The sequence below is a fragment of the Phocoena phocoena genome, chromosome X (genome assembly GCF_963924675.1).
Source record: "Phocoena phocoena chromosome X, mPhoPho1.1, whole genome shotgun sequence".
In the NCBI taxonomy this organism is placed as follows: Eukaryota; Metazoa; Chordata; class Mammalia; order Artiodactyla; family Phocoenidae; genus Phocoena; species Phocoena phocoena.
This window is the reverse complement of record NC_089240.1, coordinates 10734052-10749941: the sequence shown is the minus strand read 5'-3', so window position 1 is coordinate 10749941 and position 15890 is coordinate 10734052. Positions and strand designations below refer to the sequence as shown.

The window sequence follows — 15890 nt, the reverse complement described above, 5'->3', positions numbered from 1 at the left end:
AGTACAAAAAAATAAACGTAAAATACCTCATTAATATTTTTCATATTGATTTCATATTGGAATAATATTTTAGACATACGAAGTTATATAAAATGTATTACCAAAACAAATTTCACCTGTTTCTTCTTACCTTTTCTACTTTGGCTACTAGAAAATTTTTATTACACATGTGGCTCATATTATTGAACAGAACTGCTGTAGAATAAGCATGTTCTATGTTTCTAATGGAATAAAACCTACACCTAAATAAATGAAAGGCACAGTCATACAATACGGTCTTTACAAGTTATGAACTTATGTTTTTACAAGTTAAAGGCACTAGTGCAGTTTAAGAGTAAGGAAGGGCCAAGAAATCGATTAACCATATCCTATTAGCCAGCTGTTTCCCTTCTCTCCTGAGCACACAACTGAAGGGCAGGATGGTATTACAGACAGCCTGCACAGCAGAAAAGGCTCTGGATCACTGACCAGAAAACTTGGACTCATATCAGTTCTGACCGAGACTCGGCATTGCCAAGTTGCTCTTCCTCTGGTGACCTCAGTTTTCTCAACTTATAAAATGAAGGGATGGCCCACTCACTTCTTTAGTTCTCTGCAATGCAAATAGTCTAAGATCTTCTCACTTTAGTGGCTATAAAGTTAGATGAGACACAGGGAAGAACCTCCCAGTCAAGAGAGGTTCAACCCAACAGACAAGGAAGTGGGCCTTTGGATCCCCACGAGATTTGGAAAGCATAGCCTTGGCGGCCATGAAGGGAGGAGCAGCCCTGGAGAGCAGTTCCTGGTCCCTCCCAGCAGTGATCCCAGAAAAAATGGGCGCCCCTACCGCCAGCAGCCTGCATCCCTCCCAGTCAAGCAACAAATACATAATACGGTACATCAGGTCATCTCCTTCATTCAAAAGAGAAAACGGAAGAAGTGAAATTATGGAAGACCATAATTACCAAGGGAGTCTTTGACGGGAAATGTTGAACTTGTCTGAGTTCCCATACTGCAACTCTCTTTAGCCTGATGATATTCTGCCAATTCTTTCAGAAACTGCATGAGAAAACCTAAACGACACAATGTGTATAGTTTCGTTTTACAACTTTCTTTCATTGCTTAACTGTTGCTCAATCACTGTTCATGCAATCTTGGTTTTATAACATTATCTTTTTTACATCATGTATATTTTAAGAATAATTTCTGAGGAAAGGTGTTTCCAAGCATGATACAGAAACCTACAAGCAATAAGGAGAAATATTCATCAAACGTACAAACTAAGAACTTATATGTGGCGTGAAACAGCAAAGTCAAAAGACAAGTGATACACTGGAAACAGCTATTTGGCATAATACAGAGACAGAGAACTAATCTTCATAAACATCAAAGAGTTTTTAACAAATCAGTAAGAAAACAGAAAAATAGGGCAAGACATGGACAAAGTTCACAGAAAAAATTTTCAATGTTGAATAAACATGAACAAAATTATAAATAAATGCAAATTAACACTACAACAGAAAGATCGTATTTTCCCAATAAGCGTATTACCAAAATTTTAATCTTAGCGCTCTAAGTGTCAGCAAGGGAGCGGGGAAGCAGGCGTGCTCTTTTCACTTGGGAGGGAAATTTGCCCGTGTTTATGGATATTCAACATGCAAGTGCCCTTTCACCTAGTCATTCCACCTCTCTGAATTTACACAGCTATACTTTCCCAAAAGGGTGTAGCACCGCACACCGCAGGCTTCTAATGGCAAAAACCAAGCGATGAAACAATAAAATCTCCATCAACAGGGGGTTAATTAAATACATTCTAAAAAACAATTAGTCCAAGTACACGGCTAGAGAAAGATATATTGGTGGATAAAGAAAGCAAATTGCCCAACAGTATCTATAATATGATTCCATGTATGAGTGTATGTTTTGATTACATATAGACTTTGACACCTGTGAACTAACTTCTGGTAGGATAAACAGGACACTCTTCATTCTAGTTATCAGCAGAAAGTGAAATTAGAGAATATGAACAGAAATTCCTACTCTTCTTTAACTTCATACCCTTCTGAATAGTCCAAAAATTTTTTTTCTTTTTGGCCACGCTGTGCAGCTTGTGAGATGTTAGTTCCCAGACCAGGGATCAAACCCAGGCCCCTGGGAGTGGAAGCACAGATTCCTAACCACTGGACTGCCAGGAAATTCACTGAAACTTTTTTTTTAAGTCAGGAGTATAAATTTTAGAAGTTTTCACTTTCTTGGAAAAGATGAATGGACTTCTGCATCAGCCAAGTTAAGGGCTTATTTTTCTTTTCTCCTGAAGATACTACAATATACTGTTTCCTTAAATTGAAGTATAGTTGATTGACAATGTTGTGTTAATTTCTGCTATACAGCAAAGTGATTCAGTTACACATATATACACTTTTTTTCATATTCTTTTCCATTATGGTTTATCATAGGATACTGAATATAGTTCCCTGTGCTGTACAGTAGGGCCTTGTTATTTATCCACTCCATATATAATAGCTCACATCTGCTCACCCCAGCCTCCCACTCCATCCCTCTCCCATCCCCTCTCCCTTGGCCACCACAAGCCTGTTCCCTATGTCTGTGAGTGTGTTTCATAGATATATGGAATCTAAAATATGACACAAATGAACCTATAAGTGATATCATACAACATACTCTCTTTTACTTCCCCTACTGCAGATATAAACTCTGTTTTTTCATATTCATTGCCTTGCAACTCTTCTGTCTCATCCATCCTCTTATTCTGACCATTTCCTATCAGCCTGTTCTCACCTCACCCCTTCCTGCTGTCATGCTGAGGCCAGATCTTGGCTCCCTCTATGGACAAAGGTCAACGTTTGACGGAAATCTTCAAGATCCTGCAGGAGGTCATCTTTGGCAGGGTGCTCTTCCACCTCAGCATTTCTAACGCTGGTGCCTTTTCCCACTTCTGCAGTGCTTTCCGCAGGCCCCTAATTAGTTCCACTTCCCCCCTCTCCCCTCCACACCCTCACCCAAGAAGGATACGTCTAGTCTCCTCCTTTATCCAGTCATTTATTTATATCCGTATGGACTCCTGTTTTATACCTTGGTAATTATAATTCACGTGTAATTCTACAACTCACTGATAAAACCCACTCTTTTATTTTGTTGCTCCAATTGTTCCAGCTTTGGCCTCTGGGAGCACTTTCATCATGGGTTTTTGTCTTAAGCACTTCCTTAGGTTCTAGCACTGTAAGGGGCTCCAAGCTCATCTTGTATAGTCTCTGTTCCACTCCTGCAATCAACCGCTACTCCAAGGGGCCCTGGTTCCTATTATTGTGGAATGGTATTAGAAACCGAATCTCAGTACTGCAAACTGGGCTCAAGGTGTGCTCATTGCAACTGGGGTGTCACTGCTTCCAGCCCCTCAGCCGAGACAGCAAGGAAATACGAACGTACACTAACCTGTGTACACAAACATATCTATAAATATCTCTATGTATCATCTGTATCTATATTAAGCCAAACATGAGTTCATACTAATGTCTCCAACTAAGCCATTACCGTATGGATCATCCCAGTCTCCTCCCCTTGTTTATCTGTAAAGTCCCGCTCCAGCAGTGAACACCTGGCTCCCGCCATCTTCTATCCACTTACTTAATTGTTCAATTCCAGCATACGTGTATCATGGTTTCAGAATTGTTAACCAGCACTCCCATGAGAAATAACTCTCACCTTGAATACCCAGCCTATGTACAGTTGCTTCTGTCTTTTGTCTTAGTCTTCATTCCTTTCCCAAGTTAGATAGCTTAGCATATTTTTCCCCCACCCCCTTCAGTGAGGTTACTACAGTTAGATGGTTTTGTCACAGTCCGCATTCCATCCTGAGATCACCTGACCTCCTAAATTTGCATACATGAAGGCTTGTTCTTTGTAAAGTTCTACAGGTTTTAGGCAAATGTCTGGTGCCATGTATCATACCATTACAGGTATCGGAAGAATACTTTCACCACCCTAAAAAAAATCCTGTGCTTCACTTCTTCAACCTCCTACCCCTTCCCTCCAAATCCCTAGCAACCACTGATGTGTTTACTATCACTATAGCTTTGCCTTTTCCAGAATGTCACATAAATGGAATCATATAGCACGTAGCCTTTTCAGGCAGGCTTCTTACATTAACAATACACATTTGCGATTCATTCATCTCTTTGCATGGCTTGGTAGCTCATTCCTCTTAGCTGAATAGTATTTCCCTTTCTGGAAGTACCACAGTTTGTTTATCCGTTCAGTTACCAAATAACATCTTGGTTGTTCCCAATTTCTGACAATTACGAATAAAGTTGCTACAAACATTCACGTGCAGGTGTCTGTGTGGACTTAAGTTGTCAAGTCACTTGGGTACATACCTAAGACAATGACTGTTGGATTGTAGGGTAAGACTATGTTTAGTTTTGTAAGAAACCACCAAACTGGGCTTCCCTAGTGGCACAGTGGTTAAGAATCCACCCACCAATGCAGGGGACATGGGTTCGAGCCCTGGTCTGGGAGGATCCCACATGCCGCGGAGCAACTAAGCCCACGAGCCACAACTACTGAGCCTGTGTGTCGCAACTGCTGAAGCCTGCGCGCCTAGAGCCCGTGCTCCGCAACAAGAGAAGCCACTGCAGTGAGAAGCCCGCACACCTCAACGAAGAGTGGCCCCCGCTCACCGCAACTAGAGAAAGCCCACGCGCAGCAATGAAGACCCAATGCAGCCAAAAATAAATAAATTTATTTTTTAAAAAAAGAAACCACCAAGCTATCTCCCCAGGTGGCTGTACCATTTTGTATTCCCACCAGCAATGAGTGACAGTTCATATTGCTTCACATCCTTACCAGCATTTAGTGCTGAAGGTGTTCTGGATTTTGGCTATGTTATCTCATTTTTGTTTTAATTTGCATGTCTCTAACAAATAACGTGCAGCATCTTTTCATGCTTATTTGCCACCTGTATATCTTCTTTGGAGAGCTATCTGTTCAGATCCTTTGCCCATCTTTTAACTGACTTGTCCCTTTAGTGTTGAGTTTTCAGAGTTCTTTGTGTATTTTTGATGCAAGTCCTTTATTGGATGTCTTTTGCCAATACCCTCTCCCAGTCAGTAATTTGTCTTTTCACTCTTTCATAGAGCAGACGTTTTTAAATTTTAATAAAGTCTAACTGGTCTATTTTTTCTTTCATGTATCATGCTTTTGGTATTATATCTCATCGCCAAACAGCAGGTCACAAAGATTTTCTATGTTTTCTTCCAGAAGTTTTACAGTTTTGTGTTTTACATTTAGATATATGATTCGTTTTCAGTTAATTTTTGTGTAAGGTCTGCGCCCAGGTTCATATCTGTGCATATGAATGTCCAACTGTTCCAGCACCACTTGTTGACAAGACTATATGTCCTCCATTGAATTGCCTGTGTTAAAGGCTAGTTGACTATGTTTGTGTAGACCTATTTCTGGGCTCTCTATTCTGTCCCACTGATCTATCTATATCTATCTATTCTTTTGCCAATCACAGGCAAGGATTTTAACTTCCAGAAAGAAAAGAGCCAGTGTCCAAATCCTCTGGCCAACTATTTTCTGGGTATCATTATCTTTGAAAGGAAAAATTAGGGGTGGGAAGGATGTGTGAGTGGAATCTAGGGGAAAAGTACTGTAACCATGTAACAGATCAGCACCCTCAAAGTATAGACACAGTAAGGTAAGACCAAAGATCTCTGTCAGGGAATACACAACAGTTAGGTACAAAACATCTTCTTACATGTTTTCTGATGGTCTCAGTCTCTTAATGGGGAGCCACCAGTTTTTAAATCATTTCATTTTAAAAGCAGCTGCTTTACTGTTAGCCAAGAATTCTATCCAAATTATGGCATTAGGATGCATGACATGTGTGCAACTCAGTTTTTCTGAGTTTCAGAAATGTTACTAGGATGCTGGGTAAAGCTGGTAAGAAATGTTAGCCAGATGTCTTTCTGAAGTAGAAAGATTTAAAGAGTGCTTAAAGGTGAAAAGCTATTTTTAATAGTATAAATACCTATAAATAAATGAATTATTTCTTAATATACCTTCAAGCTCTAAATTCCTTTCTGAAATAGTTACACTACAGACAGCAGCTATTTACTTAGAACTGTGCTGTCCAACGTGACAGCCACTAGTCACGTGTAGCTACTTAAAATCTCAGTTCCTCAGTCACACTACCCACATTTCAAACGCTCAATAGCCCCATGTGGCTAGTGGCTACCGTATCAGGCAACACACATACAGACATTCCCATCTCAGAGTTACAATAAACAGCAAGGCCATAGAATCTACAACCTAGGATCACCTACCATCCTCAACTTCAGTAAGGATGACCTACTTTGCAGGTGATCTAGAATGTCTTGTGATCCAAATATTACACATTGGATGGAAAACAACAAGGTCCTACTATAGAGCACAGGGAACTATATCCAATATCCTGTGATAAACCATAACGGAAAAGAATATGAAAAAGATTGTACATGTATGTATAACGGAATCACTTAGCTGTACAGCAGAAATTAACAACATTGTAGGTCAACTATACTTCAATAATACAGTAAAATAAAAACAGAATGTCTTTTGATCCAATTTACTTATCCTCTACTAACATTACTCCCGGGAGACCAGGCAGTTAAGTCACAGAATAATGACTGGCAGCAAGTAGGTACTCAAGTGTCTGCCAAACGGCAAGTCCTGAATTAATGTCCCAGCAGGGATGGTAGCAATTCTGGCAACAGACAAAATCAAGGAGCACGCTAACACAAAAAGGCCATTACATGACGTTACGGATTTTTTGGAAAAGATCTAAATAACAAGTAAGCTGGTAACTTGCCTGTAACGTGTATGTTCATACTACCAAGTCCATCATCAAGTCCAGCCTGTGGCCTGTCACTCACAGCAGTTGTAAAGGAAAAAACCCTCAGCTTCCCTCCTTCTGTGTAGGGAAAAACCCACCTCTTCCCTCCCATCTCTCCGCTCCCTGTGAGCCCCTTGACTTTTATACAGAACACTTCACAACACTTACTTCCGACTCTCCTGGTCACCCAGTGTGTGGGGCTTTTCCTCACACCAAGCCATTCTCTGCGACACCGGATGGATGGCCTACACTTGAACTCTATTCTGACACTGTCCACCTGGAGGCAGCATCCGACCCCATGGGTTAAGGGCCTCAGTCCCACACTGACCACCCCCTGCCACCATGCCTATACATTCTTCAGGTGCCAGTCACATGCCCAGGTTGCCACCTGTGCTTCTGAGCAACTGGCTATACATAGGAGGTTCCCACAACCTCCTCCTTGGGCTTCATTAACGTACCAGAACAGCTCAAAAAACTCAGGGAAACACTTTCTTACGTTTACCAGTTTATTAAAGGATATGATAGGCGGCTTCCCTGGTGGCGCAGTGGTTGAGAATCCACCTGCCAATGCAGGGGACATGGGTTCAAGCCCTGGTCCAGGAAGATCCCACATGCCGCGGAGCAACTAAGCCCGTGTGCCACAACTACTGAGCCTGTGCTCTAGACCCCGTGAGCCACAACTACTGAGTCCGTGTGCCACAACTACTGAAGCCCGCGTGCCTAGAGCCCGTGCTCCGCAATGAGAAGCCACCACAACAAGAAGCCCGTGCACTGCAACAAACAGTAGCCCCTGCTCACCGCAACTAGAGAAAGCCCACGTGCAGCAGCGAAGACCCAATGCAGCCAAAAATAAATAAATAAAATAAACTTATATATAAAAAAAGGGATATGATAAAGGACACAGTTGAACAGCTAAATAGAAGAGACACGCAGGGCGAGGTACATGTGGGAAGGAGCCCAGAGCTTCTATGCCCTCTCCAGGTGTGCCAATCTCCTAGCACCTCCATGTGTTCACCAACCTGGAAGCTCTCCGAACCCCATACTTTTGGGATTTATGGAGGCTTCATCACACATTCATGATCGATTATTCACAAAAATGATTGATTATTCATTTTCAGTCCTCCTCCCTTCAATAGAATGGGGAGCAAAGCTGAAAACCTCAAGCTTCTAATCATGGCTTGGTCTTTCCAGTGACCAGCCCTCATCCAGGAGCCATCCAGGGACCCACGTAGTCTTGGCTCATTTGAACACAAAATACTCCTATCACCCAGGAAATTACAAGGGTTTCAGGAAACCTGTGTCAAGAATGGAGGTCAAAGACCAATACTAGAACAAGATATGCTCCTTGTGTTCTCATCACTTAGGAAATTACAAGGATTTTGGGAGCTGTGTACCAGGAACTGGGGGCAGAGACCAATATATACATTTTCTATTATCTCAGAGTAGTTATGGACTCTTTGAAGGTTATTATCAAGGCCAATATTAATGCAATTTATCAGGCCTATATAAACAATAAAAACAAGCACATTACTGAACAGATATTTCATTCTTTAAGCCAATATTAATACAATACTCTATATATTGTACTTAGGGGCCTATCTAGGATACAAAGATAGTGGCCTAAACGTTATTTGTTTTTGTTTTGCAAATGTTCCAAACAGTGGGTATCTCTACAAAGACCAGCTTTCAGTCCGTTCGTAGGGCTCTTGATGCTGTCTCTAGTTTCCTCATTTGAGTAATAGCGATTTTAAAAGGTTAAAATTTTGGGGAAAGGATCCGCATTTGTAAAACAGATGAATCGTTCTATTTAAAAAGGTATTGTCAGCAAGGAAAAAAGTCAAATGATTCAATTCAAATTCCCTATTCTTCCACCTGAAAATTATTAGTTTCATACTTTTATACAAAACAATACATAACAAAAACGTTCCTATTCTCTACAAAGATGAAGGCTCCTACCTTTATGGTTTTCTTTATCAAATCCTGAAATCTGTTAAAAGAAAATATTTTACCTTTATTCAACTATTCAGTTATTATTAACAAACCAAAGCAGGTTATAAAAACGAAACAATCCTACCAGTGATTTATAGAGACTGGATTCAGGGTTGATTTTAATGAGTTGTAATAGATCCTGCATAGTAAATACCTTAAAAAAAAAAAGTACACAGATTTTAACATCAATGTGTAAGTGATATATTCAGAAACATCCCAATTTAAGACTAAAAATCATGGTTCAGACTAAATAAGATTATAACTATGCTAATAACGTAACACGTAAGCTTTCTTATATTAAGTTACAATAAACGCTGCAGTCAAAAGGATAAAATTTTTCTCTTGATCACGTAATTAACCTCCAAATAATTCACAGCAAAAATGATGTGCCTAACAGAAATAACAGAAATGGTTAATGTCTTACAGATAAGAAACACTCAAACATCTGAGGCACCGATGAATATATGAGTGCATTCCAGGGTCTTTCAATTGCAATGACATTTTTAAATTACTATTGCTTCAAAATGTAAATAAACTAAGTTTGTACTATCTTTACAACTACAAAATGTTTAAAACTATTTTACATATACATGTGGTCAAAGAGTTTGAGTATTCTTAGTAAACAATACATACTATAGAAATACATGCTGTGTCTACTCTGAGAACATTGATACCATCTACAATTAGTTTTCCATTAAAGAATATTCTGCACAGTATTTTTAAGTGTGGGAACTAGATAATCACTGCTATAACCATATAATTGACACATTATTCATTCTAGAAGCAAAATTGTGAAATGTAATTAGAAAGTTAGAAGGATCAACAAAGAATTCCTAATGCTGGTAAAATCTGATTGTTAATGAATAAATACAGCATATTTAAATTTTAAGTTTTTCCAATAATAACATTGCTGTTCTCTTAAAACAGCTGAATACCACACTTCTGGACAATTATGGCCAAGATAAAGAGTAAAAACATAGGGACAACCCCAAGACTCAACCCTAATGTAAACTATGGACTTCAGGTGATAATGATGTGCCAATGTAGGTTCACTGAACGTAAAAATGTACAGAGTAAAAAATGTTTGGCTTCCCTGGTGGCACAGTGGTTGAGAGTCCGCCTGCCGATGCAGGGGACACGGGTTCGTGCCCTGGTCCGGGAAGATCCCACATGCCGCGGAGCGGCTGGGCCCGTGAGCCACGGTCACTGAGCCTGCGCGTCCAGAGCCTGTGCTCCGCAACGGGAGAGGCCACAACAGTGAGAGGCCTGTGTACCGCAAAAAAAAAAAAAAAAAAAAATGTTGAGAGCAGGGGAGGCCTGCACATGTGGGATTAGGGAGCAGATGGGCAATCTCCCTTTCTGTGCATTTTCGCTGTGAACCGAAACTGCTCTAAAAAATTATGTCTATTAAAAAAAATAGGGAAAGTTTGCTATATCTGCCTTTAAAATAACCAAGTGTGACTAGTATGTTCAGTGGTTGGTGGAAAGATAGTTACAATAATTAGGAAAGTGGTAAAAGGTGTTCTAATATTTAAGAACTCCACAGGTGTTCAAAAGTTACTTATCCCTCACTTCTCTTATGTCATCACAAAGACGACAAATATCTGAAGAGACTGTAGCATACTGAAGACGGCACACTGTAGATCCAGATTTACTGCCCTGCATTGCCACTTCCAAATCATGTGACCTTGAGCAAATCACCCCACCTCTCCAGACTCTGGATCCTCATCTGTAATACATGTACCACCTGCAGAGTGACCAGCAGTGCCAGCCTCACAACAGACATTCAACAAAAATGGCAGTTTTGTGTCCTCAGACTATATGGAGGGTCAGATCACTTCTAGCTCCAAAACATTACAATTTTATAAAGACAAATTAAGATACCAAGGAATTGGTAACAATGTCAGATTTCATACTCCTTGGTCACATTATAACAAATACATGATGTAATTTCAAAGATAAACAAGAAAGGGACCCAGCTAGCCAAGGAGCACCTAGCTATTATCTGAGGGAGAAGCTGTTAACAGAAAATTCAGAGACAGAAAAGCAAAGATGTTACCTTTTCTTTTGCCAAACCACTTTCGGGAAAGAAGACAGAAAGTGAACATTCATAGCCACATCTCTGTAAGTGATCTGCCACTAGAGAGTTGGAAGCTCCTATTAAGAGGGAGCTCCCTTCCACTGAGATGGACAGGGACTGCACTTCACCACTCAGTACAGGGTGCATCAGTTCGTGAATTAGCTGGTTTCGGAGTTGCGTCTAGATCAAATACAAAATGAAACAAGAGGGGAAAAAATTTTTCAGCAGGATTTTTTCCACTGGCGGGACACAGACTTGTCACATGAATTAGAATCCTTCCTTTAGTTTCCAGAATGGTTCTAAATCCATGGCCACAAGTTAGGAGCCTTCCCCTGGACACTCTGTCTTACCCTGTGAGACAAGCAGCCCAGTGGGTTCTAGAAAGAGTAGCTTGCTTTCACCAGCTTCCTAGTGAGCTGGTGGTGAGCTGGAACGTGGTGAGACTAACTTCACTTCCCTACGAGCCCAGTTCAGCAACTTTTCACTGGGGTACCAAATACAGGAGAAAACTCTGCTACTTCCTCACCTCTCTGCAAATTGTTGGAGGATACGAAAATAATACTGGGTTAAATATATTCAAGTATATTGATCAAAATAAAATTAGGTTCCCAAAAGGGAAATAGTATACACAAGAGAAAAATCAGTAAACCCAAAAAAGGCTTATTAAGATTCACTTTCACATGGACTACTTACAATTCTAGATGTTATGAAATATAATAATTTTCCCCTATTTTATAAATGAGGAATTTAGGCTCAAGGTGGCTAATTTTCTCAAAGTTATAATACCACTGCTATTATTCATTTTGGTTTTAAAAAAAAATCCCCTAATCAGACTGCTGGATATTTGTTCTAATTTATTTTACACATAATCTGAAACATACAATTGGGCAGAGCTTAAGAGTACACTGCCTAGATTCACGGGGTTCAGCAGTAAATAACATCTAAGGAATTGTTATTAATAGAATACAAACAAGAAACAAATGAAGTTCTCGTTACATCTCTTTTTTCTATCCTTTAGCTAAAGAGAATATATTAGTTCTATATATAGTTCTATATTAGTAGTACAGAACAGAACTTATATATGTATCTAAAATCCTATAGTACTGGGCATACACCCAGAGAAAACCATAATTCAAAAAAGACACATGCACCCCAATGTTCACTGCAGCATTATTTACAATAGCCAGGTCATGGAAGCAACCTAATATGCCCATCAACAGATGAAAGGATAAAGAAGATGTGGCACATATATACAATGGAATATTACTCAGCCATAAAAAGGAACGAAACTGGGTCATCTGTAGAGACGTGGATGTATCTAGAGACTGTCATACAGAGTGAAGCGTCAGAAAGAGAAAAACAAATATCGTATATTAACGCATATATGTGGAACCTAGAAAAATGATACAGATGAACTGGTTTGCAGGGCAGAAATAGACACAGATGTAGAGAAAAAACATACGGACACCAAGGTGGGAAAGTGGCCAGGGGGTGGGGTGGTGGTGGGATGAACTGGGAGATTCGGATTGACAGGGATACACTCATATGTATAAAATAGATGACTAATAAGAACCTGCTGTATAAAAAACTAAGATTCAAAAATAAAAATAAAATCCTATAGTAAAAAACACATTTACACTAAACAGAATATATATGCTTCACCTCATCTGATACAGTTAACTGAAAAGAGAAAACTAAAGCCTCCTCCACCAGTAAACTTTAGTGGTTTAATTAAATTTGTAACATAGTAATGAAGAAATATACTTAGATTCATCTTAATTAACAAAAGGATTTAGGGTGTCTTGCAAACAAGTACTGAAATGGCTAAGAACTAAATGAGGGATTTAAGCAGGGTAAAAGGAAGAGTAGCAAACAGTGGAATGACATTACGGATGAATTTCCATCTTGACACGCCCAAAAAGCATGCCATCTAGCACTTGCTGGAAGGAATCCAAAAACTGGCCAGGGGGCTTTCCAGCAGCCAGTGCCAAGAGGGAAATCTATTCAGAATTAAAGCTTGCAACGTCCCTAAGACAGAAATAAGGACAGAGCCCTCACCCCAAATTGTGCCTATGAAAAATTCTCCCCAAAAAACCACAGGGGAGTTCGGGTTTGAGCATGACACCTGTTTTCCTTGCTTGGCTCTGCAATAAACCTTTCTCTGCTCAAAAAAAAAAAAAGAAAGAAAGAAAGAAAAAAAAAGAAAGAAGGCCAATTATTGTGGGGGAAATAGGAGAGACAAGACTTAGGGACCCGGAACCCTCAGCACATCTCTCAGCAATTGACAGAGTAGACTCAAAATAAGGAAAAAGATTTTTCATAAACTTCGTTTACCAGATACCCATATGACTCTGTACTTAATCATAAATACAAATTGTTTCCAAACACCCGAAGAGAAAGTGAATTAGGCCACTGAAAACTTCAACTGTAAAAATTAGAACTCACTCAGGTCATTAAACTGAGAAAGTAAATTAGTTCAGACTGAGAAAGTAAAAATCTCCCCTGCCAAAATCCCCCCCTGCCATTGATCACGCTAGAATAACAAACGGAATGGCCAGCTGCAAACAAGAAACAGTATTTCTCCTTAGGATAGGCTGCAGCTGGAAAGTGAACAAGGCTAGCATAATCCTGATACCAAAGCCTAACAAGGATAGCTCCAAATGGATAATGATAGGTCATTATCAACTGGACTACAGACATGAAGTAAAACCCTACCAAACCAAACCCAAAGGACAGTAAGAGAACAAACACCATGCCCAGAGGCAAGAACCATTCCGCCTAAGAAAGTGGACTAATGCGTGATGTACTACAACTAATTTCAGGTGGGTTAAGGAATTAACTGTTAAAAAAAACCAGCCTTTTTAAAAACTTAGAAAAAGTGAATATTCACTGTCAGTGGAAAATGACTGAGAATAATCAGCACAAAAAAAGTAAACAATAGACTTGACCACATAAAAATGTAACTTCAGTATTTTTAGAGCCAAATTAAAATTGAAGACAGATAGTATTGTCACAAAAATGGAAAAAAAGATTAAGTTTCCATTAAAAGGACTCGTATCAATAAGAAAACACTAGCACCCTAGGGAAAAAAAAAAACGGGCAGGGGAACATGAAGCACCAATCCATGGAAAACATACAAATGGCCAGAAAATATATGCAACCTCACTGATAAAAGAAAGAATGTTAAAATAGAGTTTCTCAGCCTTAGATTGGTTTAAAACATGTCATGATCATACTACTGGAGAGAGACATGCATTCTCAAACTGCTGGTGGAATACAAACTGAAGGTGACCCTCGAACCACCGGGGGTTAGGAGCCCCCTTCATATCCCCAGTTTTGCATCAGCAGATTCAACCAACCACGGACAGTGTAGTACTGTACTAGGTATTTATTGAAAAAAGTCCACAAATAAGTGGACCTGAGCAGTTCAAACCCGTGTTGTTCAAGGGTCAGTTGTATTACAACCTTTCTAAAACAAGACGTGTACACCAAGAACCTTACAAATGTTCACACCCTTTGATTCATTAATACCACTTCATCTATCCTAGGCAAAAAGTGAGAGATGCAATTGAAGGAACGTGTAAACCTGGGTATAACCTAAATGTTCAATAACAGGGGAATGCTGCATAAATTACCCATATGTCCAAAGATCCAAAGATGAACCTGGTGCCAATGAAAATGAGGATTTCAAGACACATTTAAGGACACAGGAAAATGCTCACCACATAAAAGAGGATACACAAGTACACACAACATTATGCCAATTAGTACTTGTATTAGAGATGACTTCTCTTGTATGCTTTTCTATATTTCAGATGAGTCTGAAGTATTTTTCGGATGAGTCTGAAGTATTTTTAAGTTACAAAAACAATGGAGGAGACAAGAAAAAAAGTCCTTAATTTCCCATTTTAAGTGTAAAATGGTCTTTTGAAATGTATACAGTAATGAAAACACATTTCAGCTAATCCTACTCCTTGCTGTTAATTCATACATGAAAGTGTACTAAGAAATATTTACTGCTCAAGTATTTATACATTTCAATATATTTTAAAGAAGAAATTCCTCATTCCCCCAACTTTTCTACAGTAAGCAGTCCCTTAATGTTTTCTATATGGTGACAATATCCCCTGTTCAAATATGAGTATTACAAAACCACTTACTAACCCACTTACTAACCTTACTAAAATGTGTTTGTTTTACGATTTAACAGTTACACAGGAACAGAGCAGTGTAATTCACCAATACAATCTGTGTATCATGCTATTTTTAAAACCCAAGACATGGATGTCTTTACATGTGGACTACCTGTTACAGGTTACCCTTGTAAAATTTATGTAAGAGATATGCCTAAAAGTGATACCTTCAGTGAGTCCAGTATACCCCGATCCTTAAACGTCTGGTACAGCTTTTTGCGCAGTTCATCTTGACTCAACACGTCAGATTTGGGGAGCATGGTGGACTAGAAGATAAAACGGTTAACGGGTTAACTGGCGGGCAGAAGGGACGTGAATTTCTGAAGACGGATCGGTGGCCTCCAAGGAAGCCAAAGGCGGTTTAAGGGAAACAAAGGATTCACTTCCGCCCGCCCCGAGGAGGGGGCAGATGTATCTACCTGAGGTATCAGGTATCAGCTTCCTCCCGAGTCCTCCCCACTGTGCCCGGAGTTGGACCCCGAAACCGGGGTGCAAGCCCAGGCCTAAGGGAATCCCTGGCCGGAGAGCCCTGCCGCTGTTCCAGAAAAACGGGAGGAACAAGCAGAACTCCGAACTAAGAACTCAAGCAGAGACACGCACTTCCTTCCTCCGCGGTTCTGACAGGTGGGCGTGGTTGTGGCCCACGCGGGACTCTCACTGGCGCCCGGAAGGCTGAAACCGGAGACAGAAGGCCAGAGAAGGCGCGGCACTAGCCGGAGTCCGAACCGCTCAGACCTGCGTCCACCCCTCCCCG

General features: G+C 40.1%; 1 protein-coding gene across 2 annotated transcripts in view; it reads right to left on the bottom strand.

The window, feature by feature from the left end:
- The window catches only part of OFD1 (OFD1 centriole and centriolar satellite protein), a 63282-nt gene extending 47868 nt beyond the window's left edge, over positions 1–15414 (bottom strand). Inside the window, exons 1-5 of one of the 2 annotated variants that reach the window (XM_065900643.1) lie at positions 15304–15414; positions 10923–11123; positions 8949–9017; positions 8831–8861; positions 945–1052 (exon numbers count right to left, since the gene is read on the bottom strand). In XM_065900643.1, coding sequence (XP_065756715.1) covers positions 945–1052; positions 8831–8861; positions 8949–9017; positions 10923–11123; positions 15304–15396 — 502 coding nt within the window. In that variant the 5' untranslated portion in view covers positions 15397–15414. The remainder of the gene's footprint in view (positions 1–944; positions 1053–8830; positions 8862–8948; positions 9018–10922; positions 11124–15303) is intronic. The other variant, XM_065900644.1, reaches the window with a different exon arrangement.
- Positions 15415–15890: the final 476 nt, after the last annotated feature.